Source organism: Oryctolagus cuniculus, chromosome 2, assembly GCF_964237555.1.
Source record: "Oryctolagus cuniculus chromosome 2, mOryCun1.1, whole genome shotgun sequence".
Taxonomy (NCBI): Eukaryota; Metazoa; Chordata; class Mammalia; order Lagomorpha; family Leporidae; genus Oryctolagus; species Oryctolagus cuniculus.
In genome coordinates this window covers 127,166,673-127,190,208 of record NC_091433.1, presented here as the reverse complement: position 1 = coordinate 127,190,208, position 23,536 = coordinate 127,166,673, and the positions used below count along the sequence as shown (strand labels likewise).

At 40.1% G+C, this 23,536-nt stretch overlaps 1 protein-coding gene across 8 annotated transcripts in view; it reads right to left on the bottom strand.

Moving 5' to 3' along the window:
• Window positions 1–23,536, bottom strand: part of GCFC2 (GC-rich sequence DNA-binding factor 2) — a 57,026-nt gene that overhangs the window by 6,743 nt on the left and 26,747 nt on the right. For 3 of the 8 annotated variants that reach the window (XR_011386511.1, XM_051842720.2, XM_051842717.2), the window contains 6 exons: window positions 20,517–20,638; window positions 15,229–15,305; window positions 11,126–11,192; window positions 9,185–9,331; window positions 7,044–7,168; window positions 4,585–6,218 (listed from right to left, as the gene is read on the bottom strand). Coding sequence is in view for 3 of the 8 variants with exons in the window: in XM_051842720.2 (XP_051698680.2) it covers window positions 6,101–6,218; window positions 7,044–7,168; window positions 9,185–9,331; window positions 11,126–11,192; window positions 15,229–15,305; window positions 20,517–20,638 (656 nt within the window). In the remaining 5 variants the exon portion in view is untranslated. Of the gene's footprint in view, window positions 1–4,584; window positions 6,219–7,043; window positions 7,169–9,184; window positions 9,332–11,125; window positions 11,193–15,228; window positions 15,306–18,067; window positions 18,241–20,516; window positions 20,639–23,536 lie in introns of those variants that run through there. The other 5 variants (XR_011386510.1, XR_011386513.1, XR_011386512.1 and 2 more) reach the window with 3 other exon arrangements.

Sequence of the window (23,536 nt, the reverse complement as noted above, 5' to 3'; positions counted from 1 at the left end):
TAGAAAATCTACACCTGGCAGAACTCTTGGCAGGTCTGTGTTTGGTCCACTGTGCCCATCACACCACTTGTCCATCATCTGCACTGGCCACGGGCATGAAGGTGAAGACCATGTTCTCAGGAGACCTTCCAGGAGCACCTTCCTGAGGTGTGGTGCAGTATTAGTGCAGTGCACTGAGACGCTTTAAGATGGAAAGAAATCGGATTTCGCCAAAGCAGAAAAATCCCTTCAAGTTTATGTTAGGCAAGTATGTGTGAGAGAATCAAACCTCCACCTCCTGAGACTAAGTGGGAACTGTGGTGTCATCCCATCACATGCCGCTGTCCTCTTCTCCACATGGAGCTTCCCTAACTGGGATGACAGGAATGGCCTCCTCCCTGCCATGGAGGGAGGGTCTGGTGCCTCAGTATTTGCACATGAATCCACAGGGAGCTTTTCCAGATGTCCCACCACACCGGGAGTAACTACCTCAACCAAATGTGTTTGATCACTCAGCTTTGCTTCTGACACTTCCACTTCCTCTTTCTCCTTGTGTATGTTTATCTGAATGATATGCCATAAGCCTCAGGTTATTCATTTTGTTTTCATTTTGGGATGAAGATGCAGGTTCTGCCTTCTGGATCTGGGTTTCCAATTAAGTATATGGTTACGTATTAACAGTACAAGTGGTGGGTTAACTTTAGAATAGGAGTTGGTGTTGAGGGTTTACAGGAAGTTTTGCTTTTGGATAAAATTTCGATCCACTATATAGTAAGCATTCTTGCTGCTGTGCTGCAAAGCCAAGCAAATCTGAGACACTGTTGAGAGCTGAATTGTTCCCCAATGTGAGAGATGTTCCTGGGTCAAATTAAAAGCCCAACTGAATTAGGGGTGGGGAGAGCCTTTACCTCTGCCTTTAGAAAGCAGATCACTTTCACTGCAATCTTCACTACAGGTATCTGTGCCTGGACCAGTAGAGATCTCCCCACACCCCCAACCCCATCTGTGATTTCTCTAATAGATCGTCAGACATTTATAATCTTGTAACTATCCAAACTATTTCCTACATGTTAAGAACTTTAGTTCAGCACTGGCGTCTTGAATTGAAAGTTTAAATTGAATATGCCATTTTTAACTTACCCAGTTAAAGCCCAGTCATCATGAAAAATTATTAAGATTCTGGTGGTAGGCATCGTGGCCCAGCAGGTTAACCTGTCACTTGGGACATCCGCATCCCCTATCAGAGGGCCAGGTTCCTACTGCAGCACCCTGGGAAGGCAGCTAATGAGGGCCCAGTACTTGGGTCCCTGCCACTCATATTAGAGACTCCTGGCTTTAGTCTAGGCCAAATGCCTGAAAGCATTTGGGGAGTGAACCATCAGATGAAAGCTCTCTCTCCTATTGCTCTGTCACTCTGCCTTTCAAAGAAACACTTAAAAAGAAAAAGCTGGTGATCACAGCTCTAGTATCTCCTGGTTTTTGATGCTTGCCTCTGCTCATCTCCAAGTTTCCCAGCTCTTCCTCCTGAACCCCTCACCGCTTTTGTCCTGCATACTCCTTTGGTGAGACAAACTTGTTGCTCCCTTCCCTTTAGCACCACAAGTTTTATTTTTGTGATAAAGTGCTTTATGCTGGCATTTCTCAAAAAAAAAAAAAAAATACTCCCATGAAGCCCTGCCCCTCCCTTTATGTTGCTGATGTCACAGAGTTTGTTGTTCGTGCCCAAGAACCAATTTATAATTGTATGCACCTTTTTTTTTTTAATATGTATTTTATTTTAGAGGGAGAGAGAAACAAAGATTCCTCCCCAGTCTCTCCACCGTGGTTCACTCTCCAAATGCCTACAGCCAAAAACTCACCCAGGTCCACAAGAAGGTGGCAGGGAATCACTTACCTGCTGCCCCCCAGGGTGTGCATTAGCAGGAAGCTAGAATTGGGAGCACAGCCAGGACTCTAGCCAGGCACTCTGATGTGGGATGTGGGCATCCACATGGTATCTTAATCAGTGCATCAAACACCCACCCTACATTTGTCTTTTTTTTTTTTCCTTTTAAAGATCTATTTATTGATTTGAAAGTCAGAGTTACACAGAAAGGAGAGAGGGAAAGAGAGAGAGGTCTTCCATCAGCTGGTTCACTCCCCAATTGCCCACAACAGCTGGAGTTGCACCGATGTGAAGCCAGGAGCCAGGAGCCTCTTCCGGGTCTCCCTCATGGGTGCAGGTAGGGTGAGAGGCCGATCCAGTGGATGGAAGATCTCTCTGTACCTCTTTCAAATAAATAAATCTTTAAAAAAAAAATGTCTACTACAGAAAGAGCAGATTAAGAGGTGAAATTCAAGGCAGATCATTTTGCTCCAAATAAGCCAGTTATCCAGAATGTCCAGGAAATCTGTTGAATGAAGGCAACAGAGTAACCAACATGTTTTGGTTTTCCCAAGACTTCTCCAATTTTAGCAATAAAAGTCCTATAACATAAGAAACCTCCAGTCTTTGCTTTCCTGGAATAAAACCTATTTGGCCAAGATATATTATTACCATCTTTTCTTACCCACTGTTAATATTTTAAGAATGTTTATTTCATATGTTAATAAGGGATATTGTTCTTATCTTTTTCAGTTTTTATACCACATATGGTATTCCGTAGGCATCATCTACATAAGTTATCATTTTGATAAGAGCCTAAAATTATACAAATTAATTGTTTTGAGGTGGCTTGCTGCAATTTAAAGTTATGCATTGGATTCTGTAAAATTTGACATTCTTTTCTTTATGTGCACAAAAAAAAAATATCCAGGGAAAGCATTATGGTGTGAGATGAGTTGCCAATCAGCGTTTTGTTCCTGCTACTTGTGTATGTCTCCTTTATTCCATCCATCTCATAGCAATAGGAACAAAGAAAATGAAACTGAGGGTTAATTAACTTCAAAAACCTCTCTGAATTATAGCTATCGGGGGCCAGCACTGTGGCGCAGTGGGTTACTCCTCCGCCTGCAGTGCCGGCATCCCATATGGGCGCTGATTCTAGTCCCGGCTGTTCCTCTTCCAATCCTCTGCTATGTCCTGGGAAAGCAGTAGAAGATGGTTCAAGTGTTTGGGCTCCTTCACCCGCGTGGGAGACCAGGAAGAGGCTTCTGGCTCCTGGATTCGGATCAGTGCAGTTCTGGCCATTGCGGCCATCTGGGGAGTAAACCAACGGAAGGAAGACCTCTCTGTCTCGCCCTCTCACTGTCTGTAACTCTACCTCTTAAATAAATACATTAAAATCTAAAAAAAATTATAGCTATCTGGCAGATAAAAACCTTTTAACTCCAGGCATAATGAAATTGAAGTGAAACCATCAGAGTACTTTTAAAATGTCAATTTGCAGTTTTGAAAACAGTTCTAATATTTTCCTCTACAGAAAGTCTTTCTCCTTACTTTAAAAACATAAGGGAAAACATCAAACACATCTAACTAAATCCAAAAGTCAGAGGATAATTTCTAAATGCACACTTTAATAGTAAAAAAAGTTACAAATTTCATGTTCATATAATTTCAAAAACAAAGCTTCATGTATACACATACAGACACACACGGTTTTGCAAACATGCAGAGAGAAGGAGGCAGGTACCTCAGGACCGTAGCTGAGTAGGACTGCTAAATGCTTTTCAGCAATGGTTTGAATTCCTAGGCAATGTTCTATTGCATAATTAGTGTAAGTAATATAAACTTTATTAAAAAATCCTTCAGACTAGCAAATCACTCAGATTCACTACAATAGATATAATACACCTAGTTGTCGCTCCCCCTCTTCATGGAGGAACGACACTAAGCCCTGCCTAGGCTTCATATCCGAGTCACGGCACCATTATGTCGCTCCCCCTCTTCGTGGAGGAACGACACAGGACCCTGCGCTGTTCTTTCGTCTGCTCGGCCCTCCCCGGGTTTGCTGCTGGTTCTTCCCGGGTTGGCTACTATCCCTTCCACCTCCGTGGAAGGGCAGTTCCCCCTGGCCACATTCCCCACTTCCGCAGGGGAGCGGCACACCGCCGGCCGGCTTTCTCGGGGGCTGCACGGGTTCCCTTAGATGTTCCCCATAGATGTTCCCCATAGATGTTCCTGGTGCATGCCGTCTCTCTCCTCCTTTATAGTCCTCCTCTGCCAATCCCAACTCGGCTGCCCACACGCCGAGTACGCTGCTCTCCTCCAATCAGGAGCAAGTCCTACAGTTTATTAGCTGAACTGGAGGCAGCTGTGTGGAAGCTGTTTACTTCTCTCCCAGCGCCATATTGTGGGAGAGCAGATGCATAGAATAAGTCTTAATTCCAGTAACTCAGTCTAGTCCGGGCTGCTCCCCACACTAGTGGTTAAAATTACATGTAGCTTCAAAAGCAGGGGTGATATACATTCTTCAATTATAAATAAACATCTTTTTTTTCCAATTATCTTTTGGGAAACAATTTTCAAAATATATAGTTAGGGTTGCCCTTGAGTTACTGAACAAACAGAAAATTACTACCAAACTCCACAAATTTTATTATTATTTTTAATTATTTTGCCTCTTTCTTAGATAAATGTTTTTCATTAGAAAGTGAATCACACGTTCTGTGTATCTAAGATACCTGTTTCCTTTTTTTTTTTTTTAAGATTTATTTATTTACTTGAGAGGCAGAGTTAGAGAGAGGGAGGGAGAGACAGACAGAGATTACTTCCATCCCTCTGGTTCACTCCCCAGATGGCCCCAATGGCCAGGGCTGGTCTGATTAGAAGCCAGGAGCTTCTTCCAGGTTTCCCACGTGGGTGCAGGGGCTCAAGCACTTGGGCCATCTTCCACTGCTTCCACTTGGGCCATTAGCAGAGGGGCAGTTAGGACAAGAACTGGTGCCCACATGGGATGTCAGTGCCACAGGCAGAGTCTTAGCCTACTACACCACAGTGCCAGCCTGTTTTCTTTTTAATCCTATCACTCATAACAACGACAGCAACAAAAGTGACTTGCTATGAAGTAATGACTTAGTACATCAAGAGAAATGGCATATGACAAAAACTATTTCCAACATAAGAAGGGCAAAGATCAGTATTTTTAAAATACAAAAGTCTTACATATTCATAAGAAAAGGAATGGTTATTTCAAAAAGAATTACAAATGGCCAAAACCAACACATTGTTACTCTCTTCTTAAGGCTCAAATTTGTTAAGAATTACCAAAATGGTAACATGTATTACTGGTAGAATTCATTGGTACCCTTCACATCTGGTTTGGTACAACAAATTGGTATAATTTCTAAAAGACAATTTGACAATCATTAGTTACCAACTGCCTCCCAATGCCTTAACCATTTAATATTTAATAATTTATTCTAATTAAGAGTTTCATAATGGTTGCATGGCTCACTAGGCTAATCCTCTGCCTGCGGTGCTGGCACCCCAGGTTCTAGTCCCGGTTGGGGCACTGGATTCTGTCCTGGTTGCTCCTCTTCCAGTCCAGCTCTCTGCTGTGGCCCGGGAGTGCAGTGGAGGATGGCCCAGGTCCTTGGGCCCTGCACCTGCATGGAAGACCAAGAGGAAGCACCTGGCTCCTGGCTTTGGATCGGCGCAACGTGCTGGCCACAGCGTGCTGGCCGTAGCGGCCACTTTGGGGGTAAACCAACGGAAAAAGGAAGACCTTTCTCTCTGTCTCTCTCTCTCACTAACTCTACCTGTCAAAAAAAATAATAATAAAAAGTCTCATATTAACTTAATTATTAAAAAAAGTAGTTAAAATAGATGGTTTAAGTATTTAAAGATATTTGTGTTCAGGACAGACAACATGCTCATTTTGCCAAAACAGCTTCAAGCAAGGTTTCTACATTTCTTAAATTGGCAAAGAAGTCAAAAGAATTTTAAAAAAATGTTGAACTTTTATGCTCCTGTGCATTTAATTCATTCAAACACCACCGAATGAGTGAGGAAGGGCAGCCTTTCATGGCAGCAGCAGGCAGAGCCCAGGGAGCAGAGGCGTGGGGTACTTACTGCCTTCTTGCAGAGCCCACCCTCCACTGCAGGGAATTAAGAGGCACTAGGTTTTGTTTTTTCCCCAAGCAAAGGAACTGAGTGTGACTGTATTAAAATATCATTTTAGAACTTTCTTATAAGATTTATTCAAATGTCTTCAATTAGTGATTTAATACTGTCTAGATGATACTCTTCTATGAGAGATTCTGCTTGATTCAAAGCTTTTATTTTCACCAGAATATGAATGATTTCTTTGACTTCATCTCTGAAAAACAAAAGAACATTTTCCCCCTTAAAAGTGTAATGTCTTGGACACAGTGGTAAATTCTATACCTGTACTGCATATCAGTCATTAATCTATAAAGTTTTACTTGAAAATAACATAAAATAGAGATGCTGTATTTTCCACATAAAGTTGAAATATAAATATTAGTGGATATATTTTGGCAAATGTCAGTGTGAATGACTGTAAAAGGTAGAACAGCTCAGAGCAAATCTATCAGCAGAAATTTTGGTAGCGCTGTGTTGCTCTCAGCCTGTATAGGCCATTATCATGAGAGTTATTTACACCACAGATATCAAAAATGCTATAAAAATCTGAGTTAAAAAAATCTTTTGGGCAGTAGTTTACCAGAACACTACTGTAGTTAAGCCCCAAACATCCTGTGCAGTGAATGAGATACTCAGAACAGAAACTCAGCTACTGTTGGGTAATACCTGGCTGCAGACCTGTACTGAACAAGTGCTCAATCTTTAAAATGACCAAGAAAATTGAAAACACATTTTAAATTGCTTAAAGGAGTTTTTGATTACAGCCTTAATTCTAAATTTCCCTGTGCTTCAGTTTTTTTGGAAGTGCTTATTTTAGGAGATTTACATTTAAAAATATGAATATATACGAAGGGTGACTATAAAATAGTAAGCCATTTCAATACTAACCATGAAAATATCTATCAAGATATTTCGTATTACAAAATCTTCAAAAGATTTTTAAAAGTACAGCATAAATACAAATATATCTAAAAATCGCCGAGAGCATGCAAAATCCTTGAACTCCCAAGTATGGAAGTAACAATAAAATATGTATTACCTGAATTCGGTTGTAGACAACTTATGTGCAGACTGCAATAAAACTTGAGTGAAATTTTCTAGCTGGGGAATAGATGTCCTCATGGCAGAATTTTCAAACCACTTTTCTGGCAGAGAAGCTACTATCTGTTAAGAAAGACACATGGTTTATAATAAATACTTATCTATGGATTTGTATTAACATAATCTTACAGTGATCCTGCAAGTTGAATATATTCTATTAGTTCAAGGTTTAACATTTGTAATTTTTTTCCCTTTGTCAAAGGTCATATATATTTAAAAAAGATGTATTTATTTAAAAGGTGGAGTCATGGGGGTAGGGGAGAGGAGATCAAGAGCTGCTATCCACTGGTTCACTCACCAAATAGTATCATCAGGGAGCTGGGCTGAAATGGAGCAACTGGAGCTTGAACGGGTACTCACAAGGGATGCTGGCCTCACAGGCCACAGCTTAATTTGCTGTGCTACAATGCTGGCCCCTCTTTGGTCATTTTAATCAGAATAGTCAAACTGTTGACTATTTTGTAAAGAGCTTTTTTACTTAATGTGAACATTAATCCTTGTTAGATGTTACAAGTTTTTTATTTCCTAGTTTCTCAATTCACTGTTTAATTTTTACTACTATTTCAAACACAAAATCAGAAAAACAATAGTATAGTAAGCCAGATGAGCAAAACCCCAATTTTATCAGTGATCAATTCATCTGGAAACCTTTCCTGTGTTGTTGGAGCCACTAGAGTTCTATATTTTTGTTAGATCTATTACTTCTTATGATTTCTTTTGCCCCCCCCCCCTTTTTTTTAATTTGGAGAGAGAGAGAAAAGAGAGAGAGATAAGAGATATTATTTGTTGGTTGCATGCAATGGCTGGGACTGGGCAGGACCAAAGTTGGGAGCTGGGAATTCAATCTAAGATTCCTATATGGTAAGAACCCAATCACTTGAGCTGTCACTGCTGCCTCGCAGGACTGCATCAGCAGGAAACTGCAGTCAGGAGCCACAGCTGGGTATCAAGCCCACAAACTCTGATATGGGACATCGTCATCTTTTTTTTTTTCTTTGTTGTTGAAGATTATTTTATTTATTTGAAAGATAGAGTTACAGAGAGAAGTAGACACAGAGAGGTCTACTCCTCATTGAGGTTCACTCCTCAAATGGCCGCAATGGCTGGAGCTGAGCTGATCCAAAGCCAGGAGCCAGGAGTTTCTTCCTGGTCTCCCACAAAGGTGCAGGGGCCCAAGGACTTGGGACATCCTCCACTGCTTTCCCTGGCTCATTAGCAGGGAGCTGGATCGGAAGTGGAGTGGTGGGACTTGAAGTGATGCACAGGTGGGATGCTGGCACTGCAGGCAGGGGCTTTAACTTGCTGTGCCACAGTGCTGACTCCTACATAGGTATCTTAAATAGCAGACTAAATGCCTGCCCTCATCTTTAAGCTTTCCAAAGGGCTCTCATTCTCAGATGTAGTGATTTATCATAGTATATTTTATAGTTTTACTTTTTACCATTAATATTTTATTTCACCTAAAATTGTTATTGGTATATTCAAGCAGTGAGAAGTAAGGATCTACCATTCTTTTTGTAAACAGCCAGTTGTCCCATAATCATATATTAAGTAATTTTTCCATTCTTTTCCTTATTAGTAGTACTGTAAACCAGTGTCCTAATTCCTAAATTGTTAAGCTGATGTTTTGCTCTTATGTGAGCACAATTTATTTTATTTTTTTAAGATTTATTTTATTTGTAAGAGTTACAGAGAGAGGCAGAGACAGAGAGAGAGGTCCTCCATATGCTGATTCTCTCCCCAGATGGCCAAAATGGCCAGAGCTGCGCCGATCCGAAGCCAGGAGCCAGGAGCTTCCTCTGGGTCTTCCACATGGGTGGAGGGACCCACGAACTTGGGTCATCTTCTACTGCTATCCCAGGCCATAGCAGAGAGCTGGATTGGAAGAGGAGCAGCTGCGACTAGAACTAGCGCCCATATGGGATGCTGACGTTTCAGGCCAGGGCTTTAACCCACTGCGCCACAGCACCAGGCCCCTTGCTCTTGTGTGAGCACAATTTAAATTACTTTGTGACAAAATAGACTTTACTAGGTGAATTTCAAAATGGTAAAATTACACTCAGTTCCTACACAACTTACCTGGTTGCATTTTGTAACAACTTCTGGCCCAGGAACAGCATTAAGAAGAGCTATAACCAGGTAGCGATTCAGCAGCTTCCCCAGTCCTAGCTCTTGCAGGATGTCATCCTGGAGGAGTCCATTCCAAAGAAGAATATTGCGGAAGAGCTAAAATACAGTATCATGTGAACATACACCTTTTCTCGGAAGCACAATTTTAAGTTTCTAACAAACATAAAAAGATGGTCAAACTCTTAAACTCAACAAAACAGCTCTGCAGGAGTTGTCAATTTTATAACAGAAAACATCTCTGAATACATGTTCCAACCTCCATGAATTCGCTTATCTTATTTTCATTTCCTAGGATAACATCCAAAATCTGTCTCAAATAACATATATTGCAGCCTTCCCAGATGAAAATCTTCTTTAATCGATTCTCTCTCAGAGCCTAGGCTATTGATTACTAGACTGAAGAATCCCAGGATTTATAAAGAACGGCTGTCAAAGTCATTGCTATTATCACTACTGTGTGTCCTTGAGAAATCTACCAATATTGAGAGAATCCTATCTAAAGTAAGATTAACAATAATCTGTGATTGTGGAAATAATTACTTACAATATATTATGTTAAATAAAAGACTGGTTGTCTTTCTCTACTCCAAATCCAGTTTTCTGTGAATTTGATGGCATTTTCTACTTTATTCCCAGTACTACATGAGGATATTTCAAAAAGTGCATATTTTTTTTTGCATTTTGGTACAAAAAATGTAAACTCCATACATAGTTTTTTCAGACTATGCATTTCCCATGAACTTTCTGACGTATTATATTTGCTATTGCTGAGTATTGGACTACAGTTTTTCTAGTTTGTCAATTTTTTACTTTTCACATGATTATTGATGTTGATCTCTTTCCTCGAGTCTTCTCCCTTACTCACGTGACAAACATTAATTCGCCTTATTAAAGCTATTCTTTTTGAAGTCATCTATGTCCTTCTGATGTCAAATCCATAAACATTTCTAGTCCTTGCCTTAACTGTATTTGGTGGCATTCAGTGTTTGTCTTCATTGCTGGAAACCTTTTGTTTAGCTTCCCTGAGGCCACTCACAAGACATTCTATGGTTTCTTTGAGGACCACTTTCCCTGCTCCACTTTTGTCAGGTATTTCCCAAATTCCTGTCCTTAGTCTTTTCCTTGTGTTTCACCCAGTCTCCTCAGACCTTGTCATTCATAACCGTAGCCCCAAACCCTGTCTATTGTAGCTGACTCCAGTTCAAGTCGTTCTCCTGAATTTCAGGAGACGCCCACACTGAACTGCCTCCCATACTCCTAAATTTCTGTCCCAGGGATATCTTCGCCGTGCCTAAAATAGATCTCACCTTCCTTTCCAAACTTTTCCTTCTTCCTCTATCTCCTAGAGGTTCCTCCCAAAATTTCCCAAGCTAACAGGCTGCCAGAGTCAGAAACTTGGCCATGACTTACTCCTCACATGTAATTAATTACCAAGTCCTTTCAATGCTCCATCTTAAATATCTTTTGAACCCATTTTCTCTTTACCATCCCTATTGCCAATAACTTGGCAATGACTTCACCTTGATCTTTTAGACCAGGGGTTAACCAATTAGGAATTGAGAGTGAAATCCAGCCTGCTTCCTGTTTTTGTAGGGTTCATGAGTGAAAAATAGCTTTTACATTTTAAAGTGACATATTTTATAACATGATATACATTGTCCACAAGTTATGTAACATAGCAACACAAATATGTTTATTTGTTTACATACTATCTATGAATATTTTTGAACTACTGTAGCAGGTTTTTGTAGTTTTGATAGAGAATATGTAGCCCACAAAACCTAAAATACTGTTTGGTCTTTACAGGAGTCTGCTGTTCTCCTTTCTATCATAAACCAGACTTTTAAGAAGATTACATAAAAACCTGTATTTTTAACATTTTTTGCTTACCTTTAGACCTGACCAGAACTGTCTTTCTTGAAACTTTGAATGTGGTGAAGTCTTGTTTTCAATAGCACTAATTAGACACAAAATACAAAGGGAGAAAATACAAAGGATTGTTATTTTTTCAGAACCATAGATTAAAAAACAGGTCTTTTTTAAACAATCCAAACTAAATTTGAATGGAATAGAAATGCAGATGTTTTGATGATATCTATACAAATGAATGAACATTCTGACCCAAGAGTCCCATTCAGAAAATGCTACTCACAGACATATTTGCACATGTGCAGAATGATGTGTCTGTAACAATGTCTACATTGTTGCTGGTTACCATTTACCCTTCACATACTCATCAGTAACAGCAGTTATATGATGACACACCACCCAGCTTATGAAGGAAAGAGGATAAGATGACATGAAAAGATTTCAAAGAGGTACTAAGAGAAAGAAGGTCTGAAACTAGTTGTAACTGTCCACAAATTTTATTCATGTTTAAAATTACAGAGGCAGCTTGAGAGAGTGAATGCATGTGAGTGTGCAAGAGCTCCCATCCACTGGTTTACTCTGACTCCCCAAATGTCTGCAGTGGCCTAGACTGGGCCTAGCTGTAGCAGCTACTGGAAATTCAATCTAGGTCTTCTTAGACTGGATGACAGGGACCCAATTACTTGAGCCATCACCTGCTGTACCCCAGGATCTGCAATGGAAGGAAGCTGGAGTCAAAAGCCAGAGTTCTGGGTACAGAACTCAAGACACTGCCATCTGGGAAGAAGATATCTTAACTGATAGGACAAACACCTGCCCTACAATATACACTCTTTGCTATAGAAAGGAGAGGGAAATAAGATGATAGCATATATACTTATTTATATTCGCAGGAAAAATTCTAGAAAGATAAACAGGAATTCCTACCAGTGATCATTAGTGGATTTTTATTTATTTACAAAGGGGGAAATATCAGACTGCATGGACAGAGGTCAGGGTGGGAACAAAGACAACTTTTCTTTTAAATAAACGAATCAATAAATCACACCCATACTTTTGAACCCTGTGAATGTACCACTCAGCTGAAATGTTACAAACCAAGCTTTCCCAGGGAAGAATTTTTCACATAGACATCTCTTTATGAGTCAAAATATAACAGAAACCTCTGAGGTTCCTTTTCTCCCCTCAATAAAGCTTTTCCACACTTTGATTGCTGACTGAGTAGTTGCATCTCGTGAATTACTGCCAGAACTGAAGCCTTCTTGGCAAATGTATGACCATGCAATGCATCAAATACTACAAGGGTATTTCAAAAAGTCTGTGGAGGGGAGGGTGTTTGGGAGTGGTTGAGATACTGGTTAAAATCCCATGTCCCATACAGGAATGTCTGGGTTCAATACCCAGCTCTGCTCTTGATTCCAGCTTCCTGCTAATGTGCACCCTGAGAAGCAGCAGGTAATGGCTCAAGTAGCTGGGTCCCTGCCACTCATTGTAGGAGACATGGACCGAGTTCCTGGCTACCAGCTTCGACCTGACCCAGCTCAGATTATATAATAGATAAAAAAACAAAATGAAAAGACAATAAATTTAAATAGAAAAAACAAATTGAAGTATGTGGAAACATGGAATTAAAACATAAATTTGTTTTGGGACAAAACTGTTCATTTTTAAACCCATGTATAGTTTTTTTCTAAATAGGCATTTTCTGTGAACTCACTGAAGACCCTTCCTATTTGGTTCATAATCTAAAGTAAACACAGAATTCAAAGTTGCAGTTTTTGGTTCCTTAGTGGTGTTCCAGGCCTTATACTGTGATTTCTCAGTGCTAGACATTATAATGCTCTAAGCACACTCTTCATATTCCCGAAGTCCAGTGAGGTAGGCACTAATTTTAGAACAACTGAAGCAGAGAAAAGCAGAAATAAGGTAAACTACAAGAACACTTTAAAAAGTTCATGAAAAATGGAACTGAAAGGCAGGTATTTGGCATGGTAATTAAGACACTGGTTAAGACTGCCACATCCCTATGGGGGCCGGCGCTGTGGCATAATGGGTAAAACTGCTGCCTGTGGCGCCGGCATCCCATATGGGTGCTGGTTCAAGTCCTAGGTGCTCCACTTCTGATCCAACTCTCTGCTATAGCCTGGGAAAGCAATAGAAGATGGCCCAAGTCCTTGGGCCTCTGCACTGGCATGGGAGACTGGGAAGAAGCTCCTGGCTTTGGATTGGCTGTTGTGGTCATCTGGTTAGTGAACAAGCAGATGGAAGACCTCTCTCTCTGCCTCTCTCTAAATTTGCCTTCCAAATAAACAAATCTTAAAAAAAAAAAAAAAAAAAAAAAGGCTGCCATATCCCATATAGGAGTAACTATATAGGTTTAAGTCTTGGCTCTAGCTCCCATTTCTAGCTTCCTGCTAATGCACACCCTGGGAGGCAGCAGACGATGGCTCATGCAGGAAAACCTGGAAAGAGCTCCTGGTTTCAGCCTCAGCTCTAATAGGCATTTGGCAAGTGAACCAGAAGATGGGAATTCTGTCTCTCAAGAAATAAATGTTTTAATGAAAAAAAAAAAATCGCTTATTTTGGTGAAAAAAATCCATGCATATGAGTGATATGCAAAATGTTCATGGAAAATATGTATTATAAAAAACTAGACATGAATTTCAAAATACTTTGCACAAAGATGGACTTATCCTATTTTTCTATTTGAACTTCCCATTTTTTAATATAATTTTTTAAAGATTATTTATTTGAAAGGCAGAGTTAGAGAGAGGCAGAGGCAGAGAAAGAGAGAGGTCTTCCATCTGCTGGTTCATTCCCCAGATGGCTGCCAACAGCCGTGAGCTGTGCCAATACAAAGCCAGGAGCCAGGAGCTTCTTTAGGGTCTTCCATGCTGGAGCAGGGGCTCAAGGACTTGTGCCATCTTCCACTGCTTTTCCAGGCCATAGCAGAGAGCTGGATCAGAAGTGGAGTATCTGGGACTCGAACCAGCACCCACATGGGATGCTGGCACCGCAGGCGGCTGCTTTACCTGCTACACCACAATGCCGGCCCCCTTTTTACTTTTTTTTTTTTTTTAAGATTTATTTATTTGTTTGCAAGTCAGAGTTAGAGAGGGAGAGACAGAGACAGAGACAGAGAGAGGTATCTTTCACTCACTGGTTCACTGCCTAAGATGGACGTACAAGGTGTGACTGGGCCAGGCCTAAGTCAGAAGCCAAGAGCTTCTTCTAGCTCTCCCACATGGGTAGCAGGGCCCAGGCACTTGGATCATCTCCCACTGCTTTTCCCAGGCCACTAACAGGAAGCTGGATTGAAAGCACAACAGCTAGTACACAAACCAGTGCCCATATGGAATGCCAACATTGTAGGCAGTGGCTTTACCTGCTTTGCCCTAATGCTGGCCCAGAACCTGTGTTGTTTATCACCTATGCCCATCTCTTTTTCCTAGGACGCATTAAAGTAAACAATAACAAAAGTTATGTACAAGTGCTAAGCATCATGTAAGGCAGATGAGGAGTCTTCAAAAAGTTTATGGAAAAAAGAAATAAAAGGTAATGTGAATTTTCCACTAACTTTTTTTTTTTTTTTTTTTTTTTTCTGACAGGCAGAGTGGACAGTGAGAGAGAGAGACAGAGAGAGAAAGGTCTTCCTTTGCCGTTGGTTCACCCTCCAATGGCCGCCGCTGCAGCCAGCGCACCGCGCTGATCCGATGGCAGGAGCCAGGATCCAGGTGCTTTTCCTGGTCTCCCATGGGGTGCAGGGCCCAAACACCTGGGCCATCCTCCACTGCACTCCCTGGCCATAGCAGAGAGCTGGCCTGGAAGAGGGGCAACCGGGACAGAATCCGGCGCCCCAACCGGGACTAGAACCCGGTGTGCCGGCGCCGCAAGGTGGAGGATTAGCCTATTGAGCCACGGCGCCGGCTTCCACTAACTTTTTGAATTCCTCTTGTATAGTACATGACTGAGCAGTATTTGTTGTAATCTGTTTGCATCATAACAAATGTGTATATGCATATTTTGAAAAACACTTACACTAACATCTTTTGCATTACATTCTTAAACAAGCCCATATTACTTGATTACTTGTTTTAAACAATCTACACTTAACACCTTCTTACCTCTTTGGATACAGAGGGATAAAAACATCATCTTCTATTGCCTTCTTTATTCTTAAAACAATGGATTCAAGTAAATCCTATTTAAAAATTTGAAGAACATCAGTGTTAGTTATAAATGAAATGTATTTATCAAAAACATGTAATTTTAGTTACAAAACAGATCTCAAGAAATAAAAGTCCTATATTTTTTCTGACTACAATGGAAAAAAACATAGTAATCAACCAGAGGAACTGTGGAAATTATACAAATACATGGAAATTAAACCACAGGCTCCTGACTGGTCAATTAACCCCTTTAACCATTCTTACTCAACACATTACTGGGAATCCTACGTAGAGCAATTAAGCAGGAAGAAAGAAATGAAGGCCGCCATGTAAAAAAAAATTATTTTTTCATTTGAATGGTAGAGTTATATATGAGAGGGACAGATATTCACAACCGAAATAGTTGTAATGGCTGGCGCGTGGCCAGACTGAGGCCAGGAGTTCAGAACTCCATCTGGCTCTCCCACATGGGTGGCAGCCACCCAACCACTTGGGCCATCTTATGCTCTTCCTAGGCACATTAGCAGGGAGCTAGATTAGAAGTGGAGCAGCCAGGATTCGAACTGATGCTCACATACGATGCAAGTACTGCAGGAAGCAGTTAAACCCAGAGTCACAACATGAGACTCGACGGCATCCACTTTTGAAAGAAGGAAGGCGAACTGTCCCTGTTTGCAGATGATATGATAATAAATATAGAAAAACTAAAATCTCCACCAAACAGCACACAAAAAAACAAAAGAACACAAAAAAAATAATTCAGTTTAAAAATGCAGAATATAAGACTGGCTTCCAAGAATCAGTGGCTTTTTTTTTAAGATTTACTTATTTATTTGAAAGTCAGAGTTACACAGAAAGAGAAGGGGAGGCAGAGAGATAAAGAGATAAAGAGAGGAAGAAGAGAAAGAAAAAGAGAGAGAGGTCTTTCATCCACTGGTTCACTCCCCAGATTGCTACAACAGCTGGAGCTGCGCCAATCCAAAGCCAGAAGCCAGGAGCTTCCTCTGGGTCTCCCACACAGGTGCAGGGGCCCAAGGGCTTAGCCATCTTCTACTGCTTTCCCAGGTCATAGCAGAGAGCCGGATCGGAAGAGGAGCAGCTGGGACTCGAACCGGTGCCCATATGGGATGCCAGCACTGCAGGTGGCAGCTTTACCCACTATGCTACAGCACTGGCCCCCATCAGTAGCATTTCATTACACTCAGTAACAAATCAGATGGAAACGAAATCAAGAAAGCAATTCCATTTTACAACAGCTACACACACTACAAAAATCCCCAGGAATAAATTAAAACAAGGAGGTGAAAGAACTATGCAACAAAAACTGTAATACACTGATGAAAGAAATTGAAGAAGACACTAAAAAGTGTAAAGTCATTCCATGGTCATGGATTTGAAGAATTAATATTTTTAAATGTCCATGCTACACAAAATAATCTACTGATTCAATGCAATCCCTGTCAAAATACCAGCGACACTCTTAACAGAAAGAGAAAAGACAATCCTAAAATTTCTATGGAATCACAAAAGACCTCAAATAGCCAAAGCAGTACCTGATTTCAAAACATACTACAAAGCAATAGCTAAAAGAGCATGGCACTGAAATAAAAACAGACACACTGAGCAACAGAACATAATAAATAAATAAATCCACACGATCTTCAACCAACACGTTTTAAACAAAGGCAACAAGAACATACTATGAAGAACGGACAGTCTCTAATTAGTAATCCTGGGTAAATTGGATATCCATATTCAGAAAACTAGACCCCTATCTCTCAGCATACACAAAAATCAATTCAAAATGTTTAGAACAAAGTCTTAAGTGTAAATCTAAAACTATGAAACTAGTTGAAGAATACATATGGAAAATTCTTGAGACCATTTATCTAGACAAATATTTCCTTGGGATGTGACCCCAAAAGTAAGGCAAACAACACAAGAATTGCTAAATGGGATTATATCAAACTAAAAAGCTTCTGCAATGCAAGGGAAACAGTTACCAATGTAAAATTACAACCTATAGAACAGGAGAAAGTATTTGCAAGCTATTCATTTGACAGAATTTATATCTAGAATATATAAAGAACTCAACCTGACAGCCAAAAAAAAAAATCCAATTAAAACATGGGCAAATAGGTGCTGGCACTGTGGCGAAGTGGATTAAGCTGTTGTCTGCAAAGCTGGCATCCCATATGAACACTGGTTCAAGTCCTGACTAATACAGTTCTGATCCAGCTCCTGGCTAATGTACCTGGGAAGGTAGGGGAAGATGGCCCAAGTGCTTGGGCCCCTGGCACCAATATGGGAGACCCAGATGGAGTTTCAGGCTCCTGACTTTGGCCTGAACCAGCCCCTGTCATTGTGTCCAGCTGTGGAATGAACCAACAGATGGAAGATCTTTAACTCTACCATTCAAATAAATGCATTTTTAAAAATGAGCTATACCTGAATAGATATATTTCAAAAGAAGATATATAAATGGTTAGCAAGTATAGGAAAGAATGTTCAATTACACTAAACATCAGAGAAAGAGAAATCGAAATCACTATGAAATATTCCCTCACCCCAGTTAGAATGGCTATTAACAAAAAGATAAAAAGATAAGTGCTGGCAAGAATGCAGAGAAAAGGGGAACTCTCATACACTGTTGATGGGAATGTAAAATTAGTACAGTCCCTGTGGAAAACAGTATCAAGTTTCCTCAAACTAGAAACAGAACCATGATCTGTTCCAGCAATTCCACTATGGGTATATATCCAAAGGAAAGGAAATCAATAGGTTGTGGAGATACCTGTACTCATATGTTTATTGCAGTACTATTCACAATTGCCATGATACAGAATCAACCTAGGTGTTCCATTGATAGATGAACAGACAAAAAACATGTGGTTCCATATACACAATAGAATATTGCTCAGCCAAAGCAAGAATACAGTCCTGTCAGTTGCAGCAACATGGATGAGCCTGGGGGACATTGTATAAGTGAAACAAGTCAGACACAAAAAGACAATCATTGTATATTACTACTTATGAATGAAAGCTTAAAAAGTTGACTTCACAGAAGTAGAGTAGTGTAGAATAGTGTAGAGTAGAATAGAGTAAAATAGTGATTACTGGAGTCACTGGAAAGGGGAGAAGAGTGTAGGGAATGGATGAAGGATGGTTAATGGGCACAGCTGGATGGGAGGAATAACTTCTAATGTTCTATAGCACAGTAGGGTGACTAACTGCAAACAGTTGTGTACCTCAAAATAGCTAATTGAGAGAATTCAGAATGGTCCCCACACAAGCGTTTGAATGATGGCTATGCTAATTACCCTAACCTAATCACTACACATTGTATAAATGCACTGAAATAACACACTGTACCCCATAAATATGTATGAATAAAAATATATATTAGATTCTTTTAAGCATTGCTTTAGTTGCATCTTAAAAAATATAATTTTAATAGTGCATATTTGTACATACTCACAAAATCGGCTGTTTAGGTAACTATCCAATGAGTACAAGCGAACCTTTCATCTGTGTTGTTGCATATGGTTGTAACAGGATCATTTTCCCTGTCCTAAGGTATTCTGTTGCGTGAACACTATTGATGGGACACTTAGTTTCCAGTTTAGTGTCCATTATGAATAATGCTGCAACAGTTTTAGTATGCATGGACATATATTTCTAATGGGTATATACACAGGAGTGGAATTGCTTTAACAAACCTTCTCAGGAAATCCATTCTTATTCAAAATAGCACATACCTAGTAGAATGAACGGCCATTAGTTTTTTTTGGCTATTAGTTTTCGTGTTACTCAAGTGACATTGTCAACTCACACTAGGTTTACTGTTATAATGTTTAACCTATATTGCTTCAAAGGTATCTCTTCCACTTTTCTTTATGCAGCTGATTTTTCAAATGTAAGGGTATGACCTTCTTTTATTCCTTGTACATTTTGTCTTCTGAGAGTCAATCCATTTTCTCTAATCTGTTGAAATCCTTTTGGATGCTAAAGAATTCCTAGCTTTTTCAGACAAATTTTGTCAGCATGCATTTTACATCCTTATCATTTGGTTAAAACCACCAAACAGGGCAAAGCTGAGACTGTAACACTAACAGACTCATAGTATTCAAGGCCCTGCTGGTTGGAATTTTTTACGTAAATGCTGTTAGTTTCTATGCATCTAACTGTGCCACACCAAGGTTATCTTTCCCATTTGATCCATAACAATCATAACACATTAAATATAATTTCAACTGTACTGTATATGTACAGTTGATAACATTTATCAGTAAATGAGAGATAATATAAAATAATTTGCTATGATGAATAACTATTACTTGGAACATTATTTAGTCTAGTAATTCTGAATCTGGAATGATTTTCCTACCCCCAGAAGATAGTTTACAATAAGTGGAGCCATTTTGGTTGTCAAGACTGGCATCTGCTGAACACAGGATAAGGATACTGCTAAGCATACAACAATGCACAGACAGTCCCCACAACAAAGAATTACCTGGTCCAAACACTGAGATGGAAAAACCCATAAGTAATCTAGACTCCTACTAACACAAAGAAGACGTTTATCTGTGATGCTCATGAGGCAATGTGGTCAGAGAGAAAAGCCTGGGCTTCAGAGGCAACTAACTAAGGTTCAAATCCTAGCTTTATTGTGTTACTGTGAGCAAGTGTTTGAGATTCATTTTCTTCAACTGTCCTACTGAATTTTTAATCTTTAAAGCAATTATTTAATTTGACAGATTATAAGTAACTAGTTAATACTATGAGTGTCACCTAATTTAGAAATCACTGTTAAATCAAACCCAGAACATAACTAGATTTTTTTAAAAAAGAACAAAGCAGTGAGTTTTACTTTCTTTTATAAGTAATAAAACTACTAATGAATTAATTCCTGTTGACCTCTGCAGGGCCAAGGCATGTTCATAAACCTGAGAAACGGTTGCTGGGTCACAAGAACACAAATCAAACCACTGACACAGAGAAATAAACTAATAGGAATGGAAGCAATAATATGGATCTTATCTATACTTCAACTAATCATGATTACCACTGTTGTTAGAGTGCTTAGCAGTATTAGGGTATATTCAATCCTCACATCTACAAATCAGAGCAAACATGTTTTCTCCCAGTTTCCTGATTCTCCATCTTCTATAAACAACAACTTATCATAAAATTACACAGATTTACAAATAAATCAAAGAATTTATAACTCCAGAAAATATTACCTGTTTGCTTGTATTAACTTCATTTTCGCAAGTGGAAAGTTCTTCAAAAATCACTCTGCAATGTGTTATTAAACTCGTTGTCTGTGAGGTTGACAAGGGATCCCAAATAAATTGGACAAAGTCTGAAACAAATATTTCAGTGACTCACAACTTATTTATAAGATTGTTTTGTTTCTTACACATGAATAACTGAAGCCTTCCACATTTCTTTTCTTAGTTTAAACCCCATGCCAGTCATTGCCATTATGTATTTGCACACATTCTCTACTTCTTGTCTTTACTGAACTTATCTGGCTAACTCATAATCCTTGTTAAATCCATCTTGTCACCAAATCTGCCTGCAGGCACACAGCAAATATGTGGCTGGAAAAAAAGGTGCATTAATAAAACTCAAGGGAGACCTTATCCATCAGAAATCATATTCTCTTTCCCTAGTCCACTCTCCTTGTCTAGATGGTCATTCGGTACATTCTCCTTCCTGCTGAATCTTCCTCTTAGCTGATGGACTTTACTTTCTTACTTTTTATTCTCCCTTGCTCCCTCCCAAATTACTTCCCAACTTGATGGAAACAACTAACTTGTATACTATTCCTGTGGATGAAATACCCATGCTCCCAGTCAAGGCCAACACTTGATCTGTACATGAGATCCCAACCCTTTTGACTTACTGGAAGATCCTACTCACAAAATTCTGTCCTTTCCTTTCATATTGTCATTACTTCTACTGAATCTCTTATCACTCTACAATTATTTCTCTTGTATTAAAATTGAATTTCCAGGGGCTGGTGCTGTGGCATGGCAGATAAAGCTGCCACCTGCAGTGCCGGCATCCCATATGGGTGCCAGTTTGAGTTCTGGCTGCTCCACTTCCAATCCAGCTCTCTGCAATGGCCTGGGAATGCAGTGGAAGATGGCTCAGGTCCTTGGGCCCCTGAATCCGCATCGGAGACCAGGAAGAAGCTCCTGGGTCCTCGCTTCAGACAGGCGCAGCTCTGGCCGTTGTGGCCAACTGGCGAGTGAACCAGTGGATGGAAGACCTCTCTCTCTCTCTGCCTCTCCTTCTCTCTCTGTGTAATTCTGACTTTTAAATAAATAAATAAATTAAAAAAAAAAAAAAAAAACAAAAAACCACTGGCCTGCAGCACCAGGCATCCCAATGGTTACTGGTTCAAGTCCCAGCTGTTCCACTTAAAAAAAAAAAAATTAAACTTACTTTTAACCATACTTCTCCTTCCAGCACTGCTCCATTTTTCTCCTTCGTTTTATAATAAAATTCCTCAAACTACTGTCTAAACTTTCATTTCAGACTTCCCTCTTTCCATTCTTCTTAATTCCCCTTTAATTAGGCTTACCTCTCAACACTCCAAACTACTTTAATCATAGATAACAATAATTTAGCAAACTCCAGTAGATGACTCCAATCATCAACTGCCTTACTTCCAACAACTTTAAGAGTTGATCATTCTCTTTTCCTAGAAACACTTTTTTCATGTAGCTCTGGCATGCCAGATTCATGGTTTCCTGCCCACCTCTCTGGTATTCTTTTGCTGGGCACCTGTTACCTCTTTGACTGCTAAATGCTGCAGCACTTCAGGATCTCTGGTCACTTAACTTTTCTTTCCTATTTACATCCACTGTTTTAGTGTTTAAAGCCAGTTTTATGGCTTTAAGTATCATAAGTACACTAATAAATTCCCAATTTATACATCCTGCCTTGACCCTTGACCTCCCCCCTTTTTTAAAATTAAAGATTTTATTTATTTATTTGAAAGGTAGAGTTACAGAGAGAGGGAGATTCAGAGAAAGAGAGAATCTTCCATCTGTTGGTTCACTCCCCAATGGCCACAATGGCTGGAGCTAGACCAGACCGAAGCCAGGAGTCAGGAGCTTATTCTGGGTCTCCCATGCAGGTGCAGAAGCCCAAGAACTTGGGCCATCTTCTACTGCTTTCCCAGGCCATAAGAAGAGAGCTGGATCAGAAGAAGAGCAGCCAGGACATGAACCGGCACCCATGAACTTAGCCTGCTACACCACAGAGCTTGCTCCGACCTCCCTTTTAAGATTCATTTATCCAATAATTTGACACTGTGATTCAGATGACAAAGTCTCAAATTCAGCCATGTCCCAAACAGAGCTACTGATAGACCTGTCCACTGTAAACTTAATTCTCTCAGTCTTTTCCATTACAGGAAATGACAACTCTGGCCTTTTAGCTGCTCAGGCCCCAAACTAATCATTGTGATTCCTTCTCTTGCCTCACAATCAATATATTAGAAAATTGTTATGGCTACCTTTGAAGTATATATAGAACTCAATCACTATAAATGTTTATTTTTACTTATTTGAAATGCAGCGAGACTGAGAAGGGGATAGTGACAGATCTTCATCTGCTGGTTCATTTCCCAAATGTCTGTAACAGCAGGGGCTGGGTCAGGGTGAAGCCAAGAGCCAGGAACTCCATCTGGGTCTCCAACATGGGTGGCAGAGACCCAGGTATTTAAGCCATCAGCTGCTGCCTCCCAGGGTATGCATTATTATTTTTTTAAAAAGATTTTATTTGAGAGGTAGAGTTACAGTGAGAAGGAAAGACAGAAAGCTAAGTCCTTCCATCCACTGATTCACTCCCTAAATGTCCCTAATGGCTGGAGCTACACCAATATGAAGCCAGGAGCCAGGAGCTTCTTCCAGGTCTCCCACGCGGGTACAGGGACCATCTTCTGCTGCTTTCCCAGGCCACAGCAGAGAGCTGGATCAGAAGAGGAGCAGCCAGGACTAGAACCATGCCCATGTGGGATGCCAGCACCGCAGGCAGAGGATTAACCACAGCACCAGCCCTCAGTGTATGCATTATTCAGAACTTGGATTGGAAGCTGAGGCAGACTGAAACCCAGTTACTTCGATATCGGATGTGTGCCACACTTACAGCACAACACTAAAGAACCTAGTCAGTATTAATTTCTCATAAAAATACTAATTTGTGGGACTATTTAATCATAAGTATTTGGATTTTTCAGAAAGGT